A 22537-nucleotide genomic window follows, 5' to 3' on the forward strand; every position below is an offset into this window, starting at 1 on the left:
TTTGCCCTCTAGTTGTTAAGACTGAGTATGGGAACCTAGTTTTTTCATATGTTTTTCAGATAAAGAACAAGAAATACTGAAGAGGTAGGGCCGACCGCTTCCTGTAGCCACAGTGCCTGCCTAGGTGTTCAGGCAGGACACAGGGCAACAGAAAGGTAAGTCCTTACATTGAGGGGAAAAAAACCAAGGCACAGATGGTCTGGATGATATGGTAGTGAGGTGACTGTAGCAATCCAAAGGTTCACTTGTTGCTGAGCTCTGACTGCAGTCCTTCAAAAGGCACTCCTGTGTAGAGCGAACCCTCGAGTGATAGAAAGCAAGGCCAGCAAAGAATTCAGATGGAATAGGATCCATAGGCACACAACGGTCTGAATGAGAGGAGCGGGGAAGCAGAATGATGAAGGCAGTGGGAGCGGAAGATTCAGGAGAGAGAGCGAAGCAGGTATACCAGCAGATGAAATGAAGGTCATACGAGTAACAGCTCAAGCGGCTAATAAGGCAGGAGGAAAAAGGCAGAAGAGGGCAGGATGGCAGAAATCCAAAGAAAGCAAAAAGTGCAGGACAAAACACTAGCGTCTTACCCGAACAGAGCCAAGGTTTGCAACGCATCAGCGCTCAATGGCTAAACTAAGTAAATAGAAGCACGGGCGCCATTAGCAGAACTAGACCGGCGAGTTGCGTTGCATTCAGAACGTAATGGTGCGACTGCATGCAACCACTTCCACCTCATCCAAATGGAATAATGCTGCAAGATGACAAATACACTCACACAATGGGGAGGGATATTTATACACAAATGTTAATAAGTGCAGTGGTAGCAGGGATGTTGGGTTGGGTTGATGCTGTTTAAGGTGCAGGAGGTGGCGACTAGGAGTTGATTTGAAAGGCTGAATTCTGGTGCTGTTTTGGCAACTTAGTCACACAAAAACTGTACTGATTTGGTTTTCTGGTATTTGTAAATGTAACCACACAAGAACTGTACTGATTTGGTTTTCTGGTATTTGTAAATGTAACCACACAAGAACTGTACTGATTTGGTTTTCTAGTATTTGTAAATGTAACCACACAAGAACTGTACTGATTTGGGTTTCTGGTATTTGTAAATGTAACCACACAAGAACTGTACTGATTTGGTTTTCTGGTATTTGTAAATGTAACCACACAAGAACTGTACTGATTTGGTTTTCTAGTATTTGTAAATGTAACCACACAAAAACTGTACTGATTTGGGTTTCTGGTATTTGTAAATGTAACCACACAAGAACTGTACTGATTTGGGTTTTCTCTGCTTTTAGATTTAGCCACACTAAGGCTGAGCTGTTTCGGTCTGTGCTGCTTTTGAACTTGACAACACATGAACTTTTTCAGATTTCGTATTTTGCTGCCTTAGAACCTGCCACACAAGAATTGTACCGATTTGGTTTTCTGCTGCTCCTGAATTTAGCGCCACAGGAATTGTACTGATTTGGTTCTACGCTGCTTTTGAATTTAGCAAAACTAAAACGGACCTGGTTTGCAAGTTGATTGCGTTTGTCTGTGTTTGTGCTGCTTAGTGTTGGGCTTGTGGTTGTTGCAAGGGGTATTGCAGGGTCCAAAGAGGAGCATCATTCTTTGTTGTAATTCCCACTTTCCGAGGATCAGGCACTCAGGACTCCTCCATGCACGGAAATGGACAGTCAAGGGACTCAGCTGGGTGGGTCAGGGTGTAGGGAGTGGCTTTTCTCTAGAGGGCCGGGTGTCCTTGAGGCTGGTGATGGCACAGACAATGAGGTTGGTATTTCGCTCTACAAGTGACTATGTATTACCACCATGAATACGATATAACATACTTTTTACTTCGATAACAAGATAGTTCAGGCAGGAGAATAACCTCTGAAGGTATCTGTGTTTTATATGACAATTGTGCATGTAATTTGCATGTGACTGCATGGTAGTCATTGTGTATTTGTTCTGCTTGTAAAGTATAGCAGAGCCCTCAACTGCAGGCAGTTGCCCTAGGGATTGATAGACTATTTATAATAACCACCTCTTGCACTGCACACCAGAGAATACAGCAAAGTTCCACAAAATATTCAGTCCAGCTGTCACATAGTCACTGACATAGCAGTCTTCCCTGCACCTGAGCAATATGCGCTGCGTGGTTTAAAATGTTTTAACCTAGTCATCGCTGCTAATCACCGAATTGTAACTACTGTTTGCATGCATTTCTCATTTTATTTACATGTTTGCACAGACTATGGGCCTCATCACACGGTAGGCGGTAGCCATGGCGCTATTAGCCTTCGGAGTCGGGTTCCCGGAATAGGGACTTACCGGTCTATTCTGACCTTTGCGGGTCAGGTAAGTCCCCATTCCAGGAACTATTCCCCATTCCCATTTGAGCCCCCATAGGGCTCAATGGGAATGGGGAAGGAGCCAATAACGGTACCGCAATTTGCGTTACCGTTATTGGCTCTGAAGTCCCTCAGCGGGAACCGTTCATAACGCCTGGGCAGACCACACGTTAAGGACAGGACCCGCTGAGGGACCTCGTAGTAGGGCGGTAGGGGATTACCGGCACCGGTGCCCTTACCGGTGCCGGTAAGCCTCTACCGCCTACCGTGTAATGAGGCCCTATGTCTTCAGAAGGGCATTCATCCACTGCAGCACTTCAAAGCCATAACAATAGCAGTGGGCGCAATACAAGTATCAAATATCAGAACATATCAGTTGGAATAAGGACGCAGTGTGGGAGGTGGGAGGAACAGAAGCAAGACAGTGCACAGGACAGGCAAAGGATGGTGCTATGAAGAAGGATGCGAGGAGCAGGGCATGGAGGTGGCTTGGTAGAGGAGCAAAGCCTCTGAGTGGATTTGAAGACAAAAAGAAGCAATTTGTAGAAGGAGCGGTTGTGCATAGATAGCCAGCTGGCTTGAAGGAGGTGTTTAGGTAGACGCATCGCCTAGGAGTGGATATGAAGACAAGTAGAAGGAATTTGGAGAGGGACCAGTTGTGCATTAATAGCCAGCTGGCTCGAAGGTGGTGTTCAGGTAGACGCATCGCCTATGAGTGGATATGAAGACAAGTAGAAAGAAATTTGGAGAGGGACCAGTTGTGCATTAATAGCCAGCTGGCTCGAAGGTGGTGTTCAGGTAGACGCATCGCCTATGAGTGGATATGAAGACAAGTAGAAGGAATTTGGAGAGGGACCAGTTGTGCATTAATAGCCAGCTGGCTCGAAGGTGGTGTTCAGGTAGACGCATTGCCTATGAGTAGATTTGAAGACAAGTAGAAAGAAATTTGGAGAGCAACCGGTTGTGCATTAATAACCAACCACCTGGAATGAAGGTGGTGGGGAGCGTTGGGTGAGGAGCAGGGGAGCGTATCCAGGGAGCAGGTAGCATATTGCCAAGGTAGTCTGGGAGACCCAGAAGAAACATCTTGAGCAGGAGTCAAAGCGACTGAGAACCAGAGTGGAGAGAACGGTTTTTGTGCAATGCTATGTGTGAAGGGAGCAGATCTTTGTACAGGGGATTGGTCCTAGCAGCAGTGGCTGTAGAGGCGATGAAGTGATGAAGCTTTAGGTCGCTGTTTAAGAGATCCCCAGGATCGTTTACATTTGGGGAGGGCGTGTGAAGGTCAGAGGCAAAAGAAATTGGGGTGAGGAGAAGAGCAAGGATGTTAGAAGCTGGGCGATAGATGACTTTGGTCTTCAAGGAGTTCAGCATAAGACAGTGAAGTGTCATCACATGACGAATGATGGAGAGGGTTTACATTTATTTTCCCCACAGCACAGCTTATTGTACTCACATGAAATTTACGCATCCTGTTCCAGCCGGTGGTGCAATCCAGACAAAACTGAGGTTTGTCGTTGGAAGATGGCTAACGTGCGAGGCAACCACACTGCACATGAATTGGGTTCCAAATTGGTGATCGGACATGATCCCTGAGAATTAAGAGACAAAACAGATCATGCTTTGTAGTGGAGTTGTGATTTCAATATAGATAATTTCACATGCTATACATGTCTGTAAAAACATTATACAGATATCTTTGGGATGTCATCGGTCTCATCCATGTTGTCCGAGTCACAATGAAAGTTGTAAACTCTATAGGAGTTATTAGATTCTCTGGAGGAGCTCTCACACTTGGATATTTTCATAAGTGAAAAAACCCTACCGGGTTCACAGAAGTAGCCATTGGAAATAGAATCACATATAACACATTGTGCATAGCTCACAAAGCCCTCATTACAACAGGACCAAGTAATCTGAAGACAACATAAACCTGGGTACCCTTGGGTCACCATGCAGGACACTCGTCATCACATACCATGCAGCCATACTCCTGCTCCACCACACAGCACTCTCCCTCCGGGGCTAAACCAACCAAGACACCCCAACGCTCTTTCAAGTATTTCCCCATGGACTCACTGGAAGGAATCATCATCTTGGCATCTGCATTAAGCCATTTGGGCAATGTAAATTCCAAGCTCAGGGCCATCAACCAAACCCTGAGACCATCAGCACCCTCTCTTACGCAACCACTCGCTTCACAAACCCTCTTTCCCTTGATCGTTATCACTCTTCTTTTCATTCGCGCTGATCTTTCTCTCGATTCACACAGATCCTCTCTCCAATGTCTGCCAAAGGGAAAACAACTGCTGTTGCAACTGCTGGTTTATTAGGTGTGAAATCCTATAGCCTCTCATATTGCACAGCTATATATGTCCTTGTGGTTCTCCTTTCACGTGTAGAACCTCAGGGATCCAAACTCAGGGTGGGTTACGTGCGTGTAAATCCTGCAACTACTTCGCTCACTTCAGACACCCCAGACTGTGCATTGACAATGACGATCCCTGACCCTTACGACGCAGACTAGGGATCTTGTTGGTCTCTTCTTAACTCACCTTATGTAGACGACAAACTCTCAAACAGGAGGTTTTGTTTCACACTGTGGACTGAAAAATGAGAATTATAGTCTTCACAAGATGAAAACTAGCTTTGTCTAGTCCATCTACCAGTGATTATGCGCCTGGATGCCCTTGGGCCATGTGCGCTTTATAAATAAATTAAATACAAAATACAAATACAAATTAAGCTATAGTTCATTGGCAGCAATGGAACCTGAAACTGCCCCTAATATACGCATCACAAAGAGGCTTGCATAACTGTATACCCAATTGGACTCAGACACATAACTACCACTGACTCGATCAGTGATTCCAGATGCACCCATTCACGGGCGATCTGTGCATCCCTCCGATGAAGTTAACAATTTGCACTTTGAAAATTTGTAAAAACTGAAAGCCGACCTCCTCAACTCCGAGTCACCCTCTTAACCTACCTCATCTGCCTTCCAGCTAACTTTTTCCCCTTCACTCTAACCTGCCTCTGTCCCTCAATTCCTCTGCCTCCACTCTAGCACCTCACCCAGCAATGTCACATCCCTAAATCAGCTGGCTGTATCGCCTAGCTGCATTTAAAAATGTCCAATGTTGGTTGTCCCTAATCTGTTTTGTCCCCAGGAACTGTTACATTTACTCCCCTGCACCACATGATCAGAATGTCCCCCAAACTCACCCCATTGCAAGTGGCTCACTGCCTGCCGTCGAATCTGATTTCTGTTGTACGTTCTTTTGTGATCAAAAGAGCATTGTTCCTCCCTGTATATAAATAAATAAAGTATATACCCTAAGGAAATTTAGCAGCAACCGCAGGCCTCTGAGTCAAAACATGTCATGGATGAACAAAAAAGGATATTGTACATTGTGAAAATAAGTGAGGGGCCCACAAATCTGCAAATGTGAAAAACACGGGTAAACCGCAACTAATAATATCAGCCATTTCATTAATTGCACTGAAAAAATAATCTGACATGCATATAGTGGATACTATGTATATACACTCAGTCTGAAGCGTAGCGGCACTCAGACAAGTACGTTTGTTGAATTAACAAAAGAAATTCAGTCCATATCCCAGCCATTGATGCTGCAGACAAAAGTCCTTTATTGATATGTAGCTGTGGACAGGGAGAGCAGCAGCAGCAAAACACACCGAAACGACGCGTTTCACCCTACACAGGCTGCCTCTGGTTTAAAAACACACGAAATAGCACTGGACATTTACAGAGACCATTTGACTTTGTTAGTCCGTCATCTCTGTTCTTGCAACAAAACCACTAGTATGCAGTGGGACATAGCTCCTAGTATTCACAAATGCCTTCATATTTAGTAAGTATATACAGATGTCCATATCATAATTACGGCTTTGTTAATATACACATGATGCATAAATATTGATTGTAACATACCACAGCTGATGCAGATAACTGTTGTGCAGTTGTTTTTTAAAAACACACAATAATTAAAATGCAAAAAGCATTTGATGAAATAAATCAATATATTTTCTCCAGTATTTATGAGACATTTGTTGCACAGTATTTGACATATGGTATACTAAAATGGTGTTTTATTGCAGTTTGCAAGTGTTTACTTAAATAAGGGAAACTGCAGATAAAGTGCACGGTGCTAATGTTATTAAAAGTATAGAATGCCTAACCCATATGTATTACACTGATGGTACCATGGAAAATGGGCAGTGCTGTACCCTTGCGGGCGCACAGCATCGCACACGTTCACTATAATAGGTGAATTGCGATCAAGTACATAGTACGCGTATACTTAAAATATATAGGTTGGAATTAAGTATTCATTATTTGGCTTCAACCCGAGTGGTTGATACATAAATGAGGCGCTGAGCAATGTGCAAATCAAGAGTCATGCAGACTGTTTGTAGACAGTTGAGTCCCCTTGCGTGTGCCTTGTATCTGCAACCATTTACTGGCAGTGAACCCCTGTGGGCGCCAGAGTTAGAGGTCATTAGCACTTAAAGATGTCCGCCCTAATGGGTGCTAGGAAAATAAAGTGCGATGTGCTCATGATGGTCAAGGAGTATACATTGACCTATGTAGACATGTTCAACGATTATGCATAGTAGTTATTGTGTGTATATATATATATAAGTTAAGTTTACATTTGAGCTCATTTGCATACCCACAATGCCTTGCTGTTGTGGCTCAGAACTGGAGGTGAACTTCCAGTGATGGCTACTAGGTGGCGATGTGGAATGTGTGACTTGGTTCAAATGGAGTGTCATAATTTCACATTTCAGATGAAAGGGTTTTTTCAAACCTTTTTAAACCCACCATAACTTTCTTGGCGTTGTGTATATATATATATTTTAACTATTGTATTAAGTTTGTCTCAAGAGGATGAATAATGTATTGGAACCACTGTGTAAAAAAAGGACATTGTGTCCCATACAGCGATTACACAATTTCTTTGGAAAAAGGTTTCGCTGCCACTGTGTAAAGGAATCTTGGGAAATGTGATGGAGCCGCTGATCACCCTCGAGCAGACCACAATTTGCAGTCATTGTTGCCACCTCTGCAATACTTCAGGGCAGGTAAGCTCAACTGTGTTTAAAGATCATTCATAAAAGGCTGTTCAACTATTTCCTAAAATAAAAAACGAACAATAATAAAGCTGCAATGGCATCTTGTTGGAACCTCTGAACCTACAGTGCTGTAGTTTGTGGTGGTTTGAGGGTAAGGCCGCTCCGCAGGCAATGGAGAGACATTAATTCTGGGGTCATCATAAATCACAAGGGCAAAGGTCGAACACTTTAACGTTGTCACCAGACACTTGAGGCCTGATTCTGGGCTTGTGATAATAAGGGTGTGAAAAGCCAACATTCTCCCCTCCAGTTACCCAGCACCATCATTTTGAGGTGCGTGGAAACATTGGAGGGGACATGTCCTGCTTTCCAGCAGCAAAAGCTGCTAAAATCACACATTGTGGGGGAAACGTGTGCTCCAGTGATATTACAAGCATTTCTTTAAAATTTCATTAAACTAGAAAAGTGGTGTTGCAGTCTAAGAAAAGCATCTCCTATAAAGGGGAAAAGTCTGCACTGGAGTTAAATGGCATCTCAGAGGTGTCGTATCTTAACTCCTTTTATTGACGGGCTTCTGGGAGAAGAACCCCCCTCCATGTGGCTGCCCTGCATTCCTCATGGTTGCTAGGGCTAGTTAAGCCGTAAATCAGGTCCCTGTCAGTATTATTTTTACAGAATATGGTGCAGTTAAGAAATGTGGTGTACCGGCTTGGAACAACACATTTCTATGTTTGCACGGACCTTTGAATCAGGCCCTCGGATGTCAATTACGGATTCACTTAGATGTGTACTGTATTTTGCAGAAATAACATATCCAAACATTAACCCTTCATGCATTGACACATGTATAAATAAGTGCATATCTACAAACATACGCACACCAATATATAATACATGTATCTGTCGGTGCCGGGGTGTGTGTGTGTCGGTGCGTGTGTGTCTACTTGGGTACATCCACCCCTAAATGTGAAGGATCTTTGTAAATATTTGGCCCAATTGGGGTGTTGCTGGGTCTGGAAACGATCCGGGCTACGCTAATTTTGGGACTGTCGGGTCCAGGGGCTAGCTAGCCTTTTTAGTTGTAACCCCTGAGCTTCTATCCAGGGCAACAACCAAAAGACCCGGGGCTATAGCCCCCGCAGCCCCTCCCTAGTTACGCCTCTGGGCCCAAAACATGTGACAAAACACCCACTGCAGAAGGCTGTATGCGCGGTACGTGCAGAGGAAAGGGGTGCGTGCAATGCATGACTCTCAAAGGAGTCCGTTTACTCCTGCAAAGGCACATCAGCGCAATTTGCACCAGTGATCTCACGTAGACTGCACATACTTGGGGATTCCCAAAGAATCCCACACGCGTGATGTTCTGCGCGCACACATAGAACTTGCATTGAACAAAAGTACTTCATTTAAAAAGAAAGAGCAAGTAATCAGGCACATGCCCTTGAAAATGTAAATGCCACAAAGGGGACTTAAGCGAGGTTCGAACAGGGGCAAATTGATAAAGGAGCACGTGCCCCGCTTCCGATTTCTGAATCGGGACAGTGCACCTATCTTTTCAGGTGTTGGTCATTCGTATTGCCATTCCTCCAGACACACCCAATGTGCTAGTACACAGGTCTGCAAGCTTTGGCTCTCCAGAGGTTTTGGACTACAGCTACCATGGTGCCCAACCATTGACTATGCTAGCTAGCACTGATGGAAATTGTAGTCTAAAGCATCTGGAAAGCCGATGGGGGCAGGCCTCCGTGCTAACAGATGCACACTGCAATCACTCCCATCAAGGTTCATATCTTTGCATGCAGGCACACTCAGTAACCCCAATTCTTGTTTTCAGAACTGTACGCAAACTGCATGCATGAACTGTTGGATTGTTCTCATGCATGTGATGTCATGTCATTGTTAACACGCCTGTACACAAGTGTTTCTAGGCGCAAATTGGGTTCAAAGGCTTCTTTTATCAATCCTATTTGTGGACACTGATGACATAAAATGCAACGCAAAACCTTGCAATGGGCAGATACCTGCTAAGGATTAACCAAAAACTATACATTTGAAATGAACCACCTGCGCACATATTTTCAACGTTTTCTACACGTGGAACGTATACCACACATTTAAAAGAGCATCATTTTGGTGACCTCTATCGTATGATTGGACTACTATCTAACGTAATATGAACAGCACCTGCCTACCGTGTTCCTGTCCCCCTTTGTTTCATAGGAAGCCCCTTGCTGCCTTGGAAGCCAATGGCATGCAACAGTATGCATTGCAGCATTGATTAAATGCATCTGCTAAACAGGGGGCTCGCGAACATGACACAGCTGGTAAGGAGAGACATCATTTCCTGAGGTCTGCTATGTTCTTTCAGGAAGTCGGTATATTGATTGTTAAATATTTGCTGGAATCATCGACACAAATCGTTCTGCTCGACGTCCCCCCCCCCCAAAAAAAAATGAGGATGGGGAGTTGGGGGTTAGGCAATATTGATTGGGGGGCCTCTAAGGGCAGTGGAAGGGGTGCAGAGGGGTCTCCCCCCAAATTCTAATCAAAACAATGTGAGAAAAAAAAATTGAGAAAAAGATGAGACGAGCTAAAAACGCACCGAATAGACATACATCCTTCTTTCACAGCGGTACCGAGCGCTAGAACTAAGAGGGAAACATTGGGTCTATTTTGGAAGCCATTGAAAATTGAGGCTAGTGCTCCAGCAGATGCGAACACTAATGGGCCTTGCAACAAAAGCATCTCATGAGTTCAGCAGTCGATGTGCTTTTCCCCATAGGATGTTGCTCCCCCTAAATATGCAGAGGTTGGAGAATACCATAATGTGTTCTCTCGAGCAGTACAATCGTCTCTGTGTAGCACTGTTGCATTGTCCATGTACCGTGGGACATCATTTGTTCAGCTCCCCGGGAGGCACTTGTATAAGCCCCTTCAGAAGGGATATGCATCAGGTCCCATCTCTTAGCTTGAATTGTGAGGGGGTAAGACATCCTAGTATATAGGGCATCCATCAGGGGGGGCGTGGGGGCTTTTCCACAGCTGGATCTAGTCGACAGCCACCACTGGTTACCCACCTTGATAAGACGGTCCGGCCCCAACACCCGATTGCAACCAATGGGTCAGGATGCGGTCCCACCCATAAATATACTGACAACCATACACACATCCACTCTCGTGACCGGATTTTGTATACAGTCAAAGGTGTGGTCTTGTGTAACTTGAGCTGCATTGCATGCAAGTGTATGTTCAGAGATGAAAAAGGAGGGCAAATATGCATGATCCCCTGGGACTCGATGGCAAGAGTCTGTGGGTTATGGTAGACAGAAAATCGCAGGTGTGATTAAGCGACCCGATAACCTACGGAGGAAGATCATGTTCTGAGTCTGTCCTGGCCAACGACCATGGCTGGGAGAAAAGGCCCAGGCAACTAGGAGCAAGCCTTCCACCTGAGAGGCTGTGCCAGATGTAAAGTTTGAGGATTGCTGGCCTGCAAATGTGAACGGATCGCGTGGAGATGGAGCGTAAGGGAGCATTTCTGTGTGGAATGGGTGGTAAACGCCTGGCATGACACAGCTCACCGACAGCAAAAAAGAGACAAGAACCCCAGCCGAAACCAGAGAAGACTGAGCTAATGTCGAAAGGGAGCAGAGAAGAAGCAAGCCGCCTGGGCTGTGCGAAGCTACCAGAAGGAGTCCTGGCGTGGGGACTCAAACCTGAGAGCAGCCCAGGAGGCAATGAGAAGGAGAAGTGAAGAACTGGTCAAGGAGTGGCGGCCCACGATGGACGCTAGAGACCGGAGTGTGCAGGCTAAGCCCCAACGGCAGAGGTCAGATTTAGTACGAGTGCTGCGTGTAGTAACCTAGAGTGTGAGTTCCCCGAGCACACTCGTAAAGCCCCACTGAGTTCCTAGTGCACATAGGGGCCGCCACATTGAAAAGACATGCTGTTTGTTGGAACGCAGAGTTGGAGACACTAAAGAAATACTATGGGCATCATTACACGGAAGGCAGTAAGGGTTAACGGTCACCGGTAAGGGTACCGGTGACCCTTAACCCTTACCACCTTACTACGAGGTCCCTTTGCGGGACCCGACCTTAACGGCTGGTGTAGACCAGCAGTTAAAGTTGGGACCCGCAAAGGGACCTTGGTGCTAATTACGGTACCGCAATTTGCGGTACCATAGTTAGCTCCTTCCCCATTCCCATTATGCCCTATGGGGCAAAAATGGGAATGGGGAAGGGCCATGGAGAAAGGGGGAATTACCGCCCCGCCAACCTTGGAATGGGGTGGTAATTCCCCTTTCCTCCAGGGTGGTACCGGTATGGTACCGGCGGCAACCATGGTGCTAATAGCGCCATGGTTCACCGCCTACCGTCTAATGAGGCCCAATGTATGCTGGGAACCAAAACACTCAAGACATTGCAAAGGTGGGTTGCATGTTGGAATTGGAATCAGAACTCCAAAACCAATTTGGAAAGGAGACATTTAAGGGAACTGGGATCAGAACTCATTAGGTTTCTTGACGAAGAGACTTTGAAGGAGTACGATGACCGAGCAGTTGGGAGTCCCAACTCCTTAAGGTACCTTGAGAAATACATGCGGGGGATTGATTCTGGGCTCAAGTCGAGGGCACGCGCGGGTGGACGCAGCCCACCCACTTTTTTTTCAGAGGGTGGAGCCAGTCCCCCCAACCTAAAATGACATTAATTGTCCGCATGAATTTATGAAGCCAACCTGGGGTACGGAACTGCAGTGTCAGGTTTCTAGGCCGGACTCTTCACCACTGCACAATATAACCTGATGAAAAATAGCAAACAACTAAAGGTGCAATGTCCCATTTCGCTACTGCAAGTTCCAGGGAAAACATTTGTATTGGTTCTTGGAGTTTAACCCCTTAAGTGCCAAGGGCGAGGTATCTCGTCCTTGGGATTACGTCCTTGTTGCCAAGGACGAGATACCTCGTCCTTGGCACTTAAGAGATTAAACAGAAAACGCTAGAAGGCATTGAATAGCGAAATACCAAAATCACCAAAAAAGGCCTTGGCACTGGGAGGGAAAACCTATGGCAGTTAATGCACACCTTTTATTGTTTCCAAAAACACTACTAGAAGAAAAAAATCCTCTCTTGGTTTTGTGTGTGTATTGATTTTCTGAAAGGCAAATGCCATTCGTCGTGTGAAATTTGGGTGGTTATGCAAAGACAATTTAATGAAAAGTCCATATTTCACCTTGGTGTGCTAATTTCTGGCGACGTCACATCTCCTTGCGTTTGTTGATGAGTCCCCCCACTTTCATTTTTAGGACTTGACCCCTGGGTTTGAACCCTAAAATCATTACGAAAAAGAAAATCATTCTGACCCATAACTGTGGACTTCGCGACCTGGAAAATGTTCAAAACTTTGTAAGACTTCCTTGGTCCTGGAATGACTTCGCCAACTTCGCCAGACGTGTCAGAGAAGGGACCTAGACATGTCCCTGGGCACGCGGGAGAGTGCCGCGTCTGTGGAAAGAAGATAGTGTCTAAAACGGAGGTCACTTTGAGCAGAGTCAGTTCCAAACAGACCCAGAAAGGCCGAGAGAAAACAGGCAACGAGGACAGGGGTACGAGTCCGAGTGTACAACAAGCACACCTCCTGTGACGTCCAACCTAACCCTGATCAACATGGCCAGGCAGCAACTCAAGGGTTACTTGAAGTGAAGAGAGACCTTTGGGGAGGGATCACACACGAATGATAGGGGGTGCATTCCATGGCCAGCTTCCACAGGTCCATTGGGTATATGAGAAAGTTGCTTCCGGTCATTGAATGCAATGGGTCAAGAGAATCACATGAGCCTGCACTGTACTTTGCGTGGCACGGGAAAGAACACCTACTGTACTCTGATGTCTCTGAACGGTGCACGCTTCATTCCAACCACCTAATTTGCGCAATAAATAAGGGCTAATAAATAAAACAGCAAGCTGAGCCTCCAGTCACCAGAGACACTATGAAATGCTTCTAGTGGTCATTCATTATACATCCATCCTCTGCCCACTTCCCGCAAAGAACATGTGGCCACACGGCACCCATCCTCTGCCCACTTCCCACACAGGGCATGTGGTCAAATGGCACCCATCCTCTGCCCACACAGAACATGTGGCCACACGGCACCCATCCTCTGCCCAGTCCGCACACAGGACATGTGGCCCCCGGCACCCATCCTCTGCCCACACAGAACATGTGGCCACATGGCACACATCCTCTGCCCACACACAACATGTGGCCACACGCCACCCATCCTCTGCCCACTTCCCACACAGGACATGTAGCCAAATGGCACCCATACTCTACCCACTTCCCACACAGAACATGTGGCCACATGGCACCCATCCTCTGCCCACTTCCCACACAGGACATGTGACCACGTGGCCCCCATGCTCTGCCCACTTCCCACACAGGACATGTGGCCACATGGCACTCATCCTCTTCCCACACAGAACATGTGACCACGTGGCCCCCACGCTCTGCCCACTTCCCACACAGGACATGTGGCCACACGGCACCCATCCTCTGCCCACACAGAACATGTGGCCCCCGGCACCCATCCTCTGCCCACACAGAACATGTGGCCACATGGCACACATCCTCTGCCCACACACAACATGTGGCCACACGCCACCCATCCTCTGCCCACTTCCCACACAGGACATGTGGCCACATCGCACCCGTCCTCTGCCCACTTCTAAAACAGGACATGTGGCCACACGCCACCCATCCTCTGCCCACTTCTAAAACAGGACATGTGGCCACACGCCACCCATCCTCTGCCCACTTCTAAAACAGGACATGTGGCCACACGCCACCCATCCTCTGCCCACTTCTCACACAGGACATGTGGCCACACGGCACCCATCCTCTGCCCACACAGAACATGTGGCCACATGGCATCCATCCTCTTCCCACACAGAACATGTGGCCACATGGCACCCATCCTCTGCCCACTTCCCACACAGGACATGTGGCCACATGCCACCCATCTTCTGCCCACCTCCCACACAGGATATGTAGCCAAATGGCACCCATACTCAGCCCAATTCCCACACAGAACATGTGGCCACATGGCCCTCATGCTCTGCCCACTTCCCACACAGGACATGTGGCCACATGGCACCCATCCTCTGCCCACTCCCACACAGGACATTTGGCCACACAGCACCCATCCTCTGCCCACAAAGAACATGTGGCCACATGGCATCCATCCTCTTCCCACACAGAACATGTGGCCATATGGCACCCATCCTCTGCCCACTTCCCACACAGGACATGTATCCAAATGGCACCCACACTCTGCCCACTTCCCACACAGAACATGTGGCCACATAGAACCCATCCTCTGCCCACTTCCCACACAGGACACGTGGCCACATGGCCCCCATGCTCCGCCCACTTCCCACACAGAACATGTGGCCACATGGCACCCATCCTCTGCCCACTTCCCACACAGGACATGTGACCACGTGGCCCCCATGCTCTGCCCACTTCCCACACAGAACATGTGGCCACATGGCATCCATCCTCTTCCCACACAGAACATGTGGTCACATGGCACCCATCCTCTGCCCACTTCCCACACAGGACATGTGGCCACATGCCACCCATCTTCTGCCCACTCCCACACAGGACATGTAGGCAAATGGCACCCATACTCTGCCCAATCCCACACTGAACATGTGGCCACATGGCCCTCATGCTCTGCCCACTTCCCACACAGGACACGTGGCCACATGGCCCTCATGCTCTGCCCACTTCCCACACAGGACATTTGGCCACATGCCACTCATCTTCTGCCCACTCCCACACAGGACATGTGGCCACACAGCACCCATCCTCTGCCCACAAAGAAAATGTGGCCACATGGCACCCATCCTCTGCCCACACAGAACATGTGGCCACATGGCACCCATCCCCTGCCCACTTCCCACACAGGACAGGTGGCCACATGGCACCCATGCTCTGCCCACTTCCCACACAGGACATGTGGCCACATGGCACCCATCCTCTACCCTCGTCCCACACAGGACATGTGACCGCATGGCACCCATCCTCTGCCCATTTCCCACACAGGCCATGTGGCCACACGGCACCCATCCTCTGCCCACCTCCCACAAAGAACATGTGGCCACACAGCACCCACCGTCTGCCCGCTTCCTACATAGAACATGTGGCCACATGGTACCAACTGGATCCTATTGAAATGACTTCCTATCACCTTATTACTTACACCTCACCGTCAAAAACATGCCAACATGCCCCTTTCCATTCTGGAGCAAAACCGAATGTATGCCAAAACAAAAACTCCCAGAATGCAAAGTATCAGCTGGCTGCCTAGGTTCCACTCCACCCACCAATGCGGGCATAAAGGCATGTGGGTGTCTACTGAAAAGCAAGGCCTGTGGCCGCCTTGACTGGGCAAGGGGGCTAAATCTATAGCCCCAAACAACCACAGTGGTGCTGGTACTGTCCCACCAGCTCAGTAGGCCAGACCAATCGTGCATAAGTAAATCTGGCACAAACCACTAGTGGGACCCTGTAGGTCAATATCTGTGATCCCTCCACCCCTTTCCCCCCCTAAGAAACACACTCCTGCACACACCCATGCACTTTACAGGGCACACTGGCACTCTTAAACCCGCTGTCCAAGTTACTGAAACGCAAGCAGATGTTTTCCCAAGTAAGTGAACACTACAACTCCCAGAATGCATGTGCATTCTTTCGGGAGGATAGCTCAGGGGCAACGTGCTCACCTTGGAAGCAAGACCACACAGAGCAACACAGGTTCGATCCCCGTGTCCGCGCTTAGAAACCTCTGGGTATTAAGCGCGTTATAAATAAGCTATCTTATATGAAACAAACGTTTAGGACTTGAAATGGTGGTCTGGTCGATAGCATGATGTCATCTGGCGTGGGGAGGTGACCCACGAGCGATACAGTCACACTGGATCCACCGCACAACGCGGATACCCCTCAAGGAGTCCACTGCTTTTCCCAATTCAAAAACAAGAAAGAACTCATGCAAATAATTCTACGAGGTGTTCTTGAAAACAATGCACCTGTGGGAGCCTGGCATGAGGTCTACAGAGCGTGTACTACTTTCCTGCATGCAGCACTAAATCACCACATGCATGCGGTCATGCTGTTGCCCCAAGACCACTCACCGCACAATTGCAGGGTTTTCTTGCGCAGGTAGCAAGTACCACCATTCATGCTGGCCTCCACTCCCCTCCATATGACCTTTAAGGAAGTGCCACAGGCTCTGCTGGAAGGTGCACACAGTGCAGTGGTACACATGCACTCTGCCACCTTATCCTTTCTATGCTGTTCACTGGCATTGTATGACTTAGAAACTGCATGCCTGCTTCAGGTATATTACCACCATGTACCGTATTTTATTTTTTATTTTTTAAATGTATAGCGTGCACAAACTGCCCAAGGGCATCGAGGCGCTGTTAAAAGAGGACAACTTAGTTACAAGGCAAGTGCATACAAGGACGACTTAGTTACAGGGCCTCTGCATATAAGTTACATGTAAAACATTTATAACAATAAAACACATAGTGCTTTTCATGGCTTTTATGTAAGATGGCTAAATAGCTGGAGGTTTCAGGCAAATAGCAAAGTCTTAATAGCTTTGCGGAAAAGTGAGTGGCATGTTTGTCCTCTGAGGTGGGGTGGGAGGAAGTTCCATTGCATGGCATCGATGAGTGGAAAGGTAGAGCCTCCAGCTCCAGCTCGTTTGACTTTGGGCACTGCGAGAAGGTTGGCATAGGGTGTTTGAGTTGGTCTGGAGGATGAGGGCATGATAATTCTTTGTGTTAGGTATTGAGGGGCTGTGAGGTTAATGCATTTGTGGGTTACTGGTACATTTCACCACTATGTAAAAGCTATGAGCACAAATGTTCAGAACCCTGATGATGTTGCATTTGTCATGCTCAAGACATGCACTATTGTCATGCCTATGCTTTAGCATGTTAACACCTGCTGTGCAGTGTACCACCCGATTTTACTCGTACAGAGCCAAATGGGACACACGTTCGTCCTCCTCACTTGGATGGACAGACATTGATTTACCCAAAAGCTGCTCTCATCATAAGCGACACCGGCTCACTCTGAATTTTCTGCTAAGGGCAGTGAATTCCCGGCAGGCCTGACCTGCCAGGAGTTCAGACCCCTATTGGCAAATAATTGCCCCTATCGCTGGCTCCGCTACTACTGATGCCAGGGATAGGGGCACCTTTCGGACTCTATGGAATGGGAACTTACAGCCGTTGCCGGCACCCGTAATATCCCGGTAACACAGGGATATCGGGGGCCGGTACTGTTAAGGAAGTCTGCCAGTAACCTTACCGGCAGATGCTTAATGAGGGCAGAGGAGTGGAGGGAACCACGTCATGCTCTGGTGTACTCTACAGCATGTACCATTGATGATGTGGGGCGGCTCTGGCCTGCGCCACACTACTGTATCTTTCGATGTTGAGTGGTTTTGATGGTTAACACGTAGTGTCATATAATGGGCCCTTGTTTGAGTTACGCGTGTATGACCCTATGAACTAGTGCTTATAGAAAGAGAGAAAATTGTTTTGGCGTTTAAATTTCCATTTTCTACAGTTTGTCTCAACATGAATTTCCCAATAAAACACAAAAAATAAATGAAAAAATTAATGACTTTCCACTTTGGCATTGCGATTTCAATCCCTGGTTGGTTCAGTCTGGGAGAATGGGGTTTTGTGATGTTGTAATGTCAGAGAGAGGATAAAGGTTGAAGCCATGTGGATTCGATGGAGGTTGACCAGTCAGAGTCAGGGGGAGGAGTGCTGGTGAGCAGGAGTATGGGGCGACAAGCATTCCATCTGTCCATCATCAACAGCGTATGATCACATTCGTGCAGTGCTATGTGTGCCCAACTGTGAACCCTGAGTGGGCCGACTCATGGTCTTCAGATTAAGAGGCAGGGGGGCCTTGATATCTGACCCATTGATGTTAACTATTTTAAACCATTGATGATACTGTTCGAAACTGACCAAATGTCTGGAAACAACACAGGCTTTCATAACAGGAGTGGTTTGCAGATTCCAACAGATCCCTGATCATCCTCCACAGCAACAGCTCCCACAGGGAGGTCGGGCAAAGGGACACCTGTGCTCTTCCTTGGAACCATGGGGTAGGGGTGCAGGCTACCACATTCAGGGATAGGGACAACAAGATGCAAGAAGGGACCAGACTTACTGGAATATCCTCGTCCGGAACTTTGGGGAGTGGTGGTTTGCATAATGTGAGGATGCTATTACGGGGAAGGGCGTCATTGAGGTATTGCATTGGTGCCAACGGGTTCAACGGCCACGAACCATGGGACGGGTGTCAAGGGGAGTAGGCTGATTGCTGGTGGGCACTGTGGGGATGATAGACAAAGGTGTGGGGAGGAGGCACTCCAGGGAGCTCTGACAGTGATCTTTTGAATTGCAGAGGTGCTATGGTGGAAGGCACGGACACCCGGGGAAGAAGGCATGAGCTTTTAATCGCCTGATTTAACCTGGGTGATACAGTGGATATCGAAAGAGGTGATCCTTGTCACAACCCCCTGTATTTTAGCCTGCTGCTACATCTGTGCAGCCCGCTGCCATGTACCTTCACTAGAGTCTCTTTCCAAAAAACGCAAAGAGCTTGTAAGAAGGCATGAATACTCCTACTGGCTGCAGAGTTCATTAGACATCCTCTGCATCCAGAAGCGTGGGGCCCTGGAAAGAACTCTGGAGCTGCCGACTTGTTTACCAGGTCTCAAAATTACTTCTTCGTCATTTGAAGGAGTCTACTGTTTGAAAAGCAGCTTTGGAACACCTCTGGTGCATTATGTCTTACAGGAAGCAGCGTAGCTGTGACCATAGCATGCCTGGTGAGATCCTCAGGTCCACCAAATCCTGGTGGCCATCCTTCACTTGCAGCCACAACATCCAGCTTGCGGGGAAATGCGGCTACTTTCCCAGGCCAGCACAGCCTAGCTTCCTTGCTGAAGGTCAGCAGTGTCTTCTTGGAAAGCTACTTTGCCAGCACCATTGGGCTAGATCGATGAATAATAACAATAATCATTACTAGTATCAGTAGTAGTAGTAGTAGTAGTAGTAGTACGGTACTGATGATTCTTTGGCTGGGCTTGGATAGAGTGAACCCTTTCTGAGCTCCTTTGGTAGTGATCTCGGAGTACTTCACAGGATTCCTTTCTACACACTGTTCTCACAATTGGTTATGGTGTGGCCTGAAATAAAACCCATGTAAGGACTTCCAGTGGACTGGCACACTTGTCTTAGAATGCATACAATGGTTCCAGCAACAAAGAACTGGCTTGCTACCTTAGACCGATAGCTGTGCGAAAGAAAGATATTCGCGCCTTGAAACACTTGTGTATAGGCGCGCTATAAATGCCATATCATATCATTCATAATTCTAAATCCTGATTAGACGACATTTCAATGGTATGATCATTTTACCAGGAGGAGAGCTCAGGGGCAACATGGTCGCCTTGGAAGCAGGACGACGCGGAGCAAAACGGGTTCGATCCCCAGGTCTGTGCTTAGAAACCTCTGGGTATTAAGCGTGTTATAAATAACCAATTATAATTATGTCACATTATAACTGGGGACGTAATGCTAAAAATGTCCTGCCGGATATCAGACTTCAGATTGCTTTTGGGGCCTTGCCGCCTCAGTTCCTACAGAAGAAACAAACTGCCCCCAAAAACACTAGGCCTCTTGCACAGTGGAGGTTCTGCAAGGAGTGAACAGCACACATTTCAGACTGATCATCAAAGACTTGATGCAGGTGTCGCAGAACAGCCCCTGCTTGCTCATTATTGTAATTGGTTAATACCCAGAGATTTACAAGCGCAGAACAGGGATCTAACCTGTGTTGCTCCGCATCGTCTTGTTTCCAAGACGATCGCACTGCCCCGCTGCTATCCTCCTGTGCCGCTCCTTCATATGATAGCCCGGGTGCAGACACAGCTGTGTAGCCACTGGGGGGCTGAGCGCAGGTCCCCTGCCCAGCAAGCAGGGGCTATAAGCATCGTTGCTTTCCAGGAAACTTCAAGTTCCTTTTATCCTCCCCAGAAAACTCAGCGTCGCAAAACTAGGTCTTGGGGAAGCTGGGCAGGGATTGGGCTATTTGTGTATTTCCCCTTCCAGGCTACTTTTGCAAGGTATGCAGTGTTAATAACGAAAAATAAATAATGACAAACAGTGACACCTGAATAACGGCACAGACGTCGAATTTTTTGTTAAAGTATATATGGTGAGTGGGGTAAAGGATTAAAAGTGGTGGGGGTGGTTGGGGGAGGGTAAAAAGCTGTAGAAACAGAGAGCTTGGGGTGGACCCCCCCATATTAGAAAAAAGAACAAAAAAGTGATACTGAAAATCAGGGGAGTTGCTAGGTCTGGAAAAGACCCGGGGCTAAGCTGATGTCCGAGCTGTTGGGACTGGGGGCTAGCTAGTCTTTTGGCTGCAGCTCCTGAGATTCTATCCGGGGCTACAACCAAAAGATCAGGGGCTATAGCCCCCTTTGCCCCCCCCTAGCAACGCCCCTGCTGAAAATGTATTTCGTTGCTTTGGTTGTCGTTCTAAACAATACATTTCCATGGCGATTCATGTTTCTTTTATTTATTCATTGGAAATCGCAGGATGTTTCTTTTGTTTCACTTATCCATTATGCATTGCAGGCATTTCTGCCCCTATGTTATTTCTCGAAAATATTGATTCCCCTTGTACGCGGAACATTCTCATTGGCGCTGGTGGATCTGCTGTGATTGATCAACTGTCCAAGTCTCGCATGTCAGCTTGAAATCCCTTCAATCCCTTTCCAAGGTAAATAAATCTGACCTCACATTCTAAGTATGTCCAGGATCTATAACGCGTGAATATATCTGGGAAACACAGGGCATGCAGCCAGACAACCATCTTTTGATACTAAGCCCTTTTCTATGCATTGGTAAGTCCAGCAAACATATGGATCAGGAGACTTATTTACCACCTCCAAGGACCACGCTGTGCATTTCTTCATTATGCGCCTTGAATTTCCAGAGGATAACTGTCTATTCTGGGAAAGGCCGCCGATCATCCAGTTCTCTCCTAACCACTCCCATTATGTATTCCATTAATGCTCACAATCTTTCCCTCTCAACAAACCTTCCAGCGTCTGATCACCCCGATTGTTGTGCTATGCATGACAATCGCTACATAAGATGTCTTTGCTCTCATCCCAAATACTTATTAGCTCGAATTTTGGCACCTTATACAAAAGCATAAGGTACTTGGAGTGGCCGAGTGGAAATCGCCTAGGATCTGGCCAGCGGGACCACCTAAAGGCAATGGCCTTGCTACTGTATTCCAATGCATGTTGTGCAGGTGTCTGAAGAAGAACAAGTTACATTCTTACCTGGTAAAGTTCTTTCGATGGGATGGTCCGACCACGTATTCCATATCTATGACAGGTAATGTCCACAGCTGTGCTGCTTCGGAAAATCTTTGGCGTCTTCATCCTGTGTCGATGACGTCGATACGCCGTCCCCGAGGACCTCCTCCGACGGCCGACGTCACCCGATGTGATAAGTAGGACGCACAACACCCATAGCCTCAGTTATAGTTTTTTCCCAGAACGTGTGCCACTAGTTTTCTGCCAGTCAGACACACAAAGCCTTGCGGAACGCAAGCTGCAATCGCAAAAGAAATTCTGCAGCGGGGAAGGCAGGGAGGGAGCGATATGGAATACGTCGTCGGTCCATCCCATCGAAAGAACGTTACCAGGTAAGAAAGTAACTTGTTCTTCCAGGGGATTGGGTCCTCCGACGTATTCCATATCTATAACAGACTCCCAAAGCAGTACCAAGCAAGGAGGTGGGAAAGAATTTAGAATACAAATTTAGCATTCCCAATCAAATTGCGGAATAGAGAACTGCCTTGCCAAAGGCCAGATCTTGCCCTCTGATGGAATCGAGGGAGTAGTGACGTACAAAAGTATGTACTGAAGCCCAGGTGGCTGCATCACAGATGTGACGAATAGGAACTCCCCTCTGCAGG

The 22537-nt window shown here is 47.4% G+C and overlaps 1 protein-coding gene across 2 annotated transcripts in view; it reads right to left on the reverse strand.

The window, feature by feature from the left end:
- The window catches only part of RELN (reelin), a 2335047-nt gene that overhangs the window by 1998140 nt on the left and 314370 nt on the right, over nt 1-22537 (reverse strand). For both annotated transcript variants that reach the window (XM_069628072.1, XM_069628071.1), the window contains exon 3: nt 3790-3925. In XM_069628072.1, coding sequence (XP_069484173.1) covers nt 3790-3925 — 136 coding nt within the window. The remainder of the gene's footprint in view (nt 1-3789; nt 3926-22537) is intronic.

The sequence above is a fragment of the Ambystoma mexicanum genome, chromosome 12 (assembly GCF_040938575.1).
Source record: "Ambystoma mexicanum isolate Mex_15411 chromosome 12, UKY_AmexF1_1, whole genome shotgun sequence".
In the NCBI taxonomy this organism is placed as follows: Eukaryota; Metazoa; Chordata; class Amphibia; order Caudata; family Ambystomatidae; genus Ambystoma; species Ambystoma mexicanum.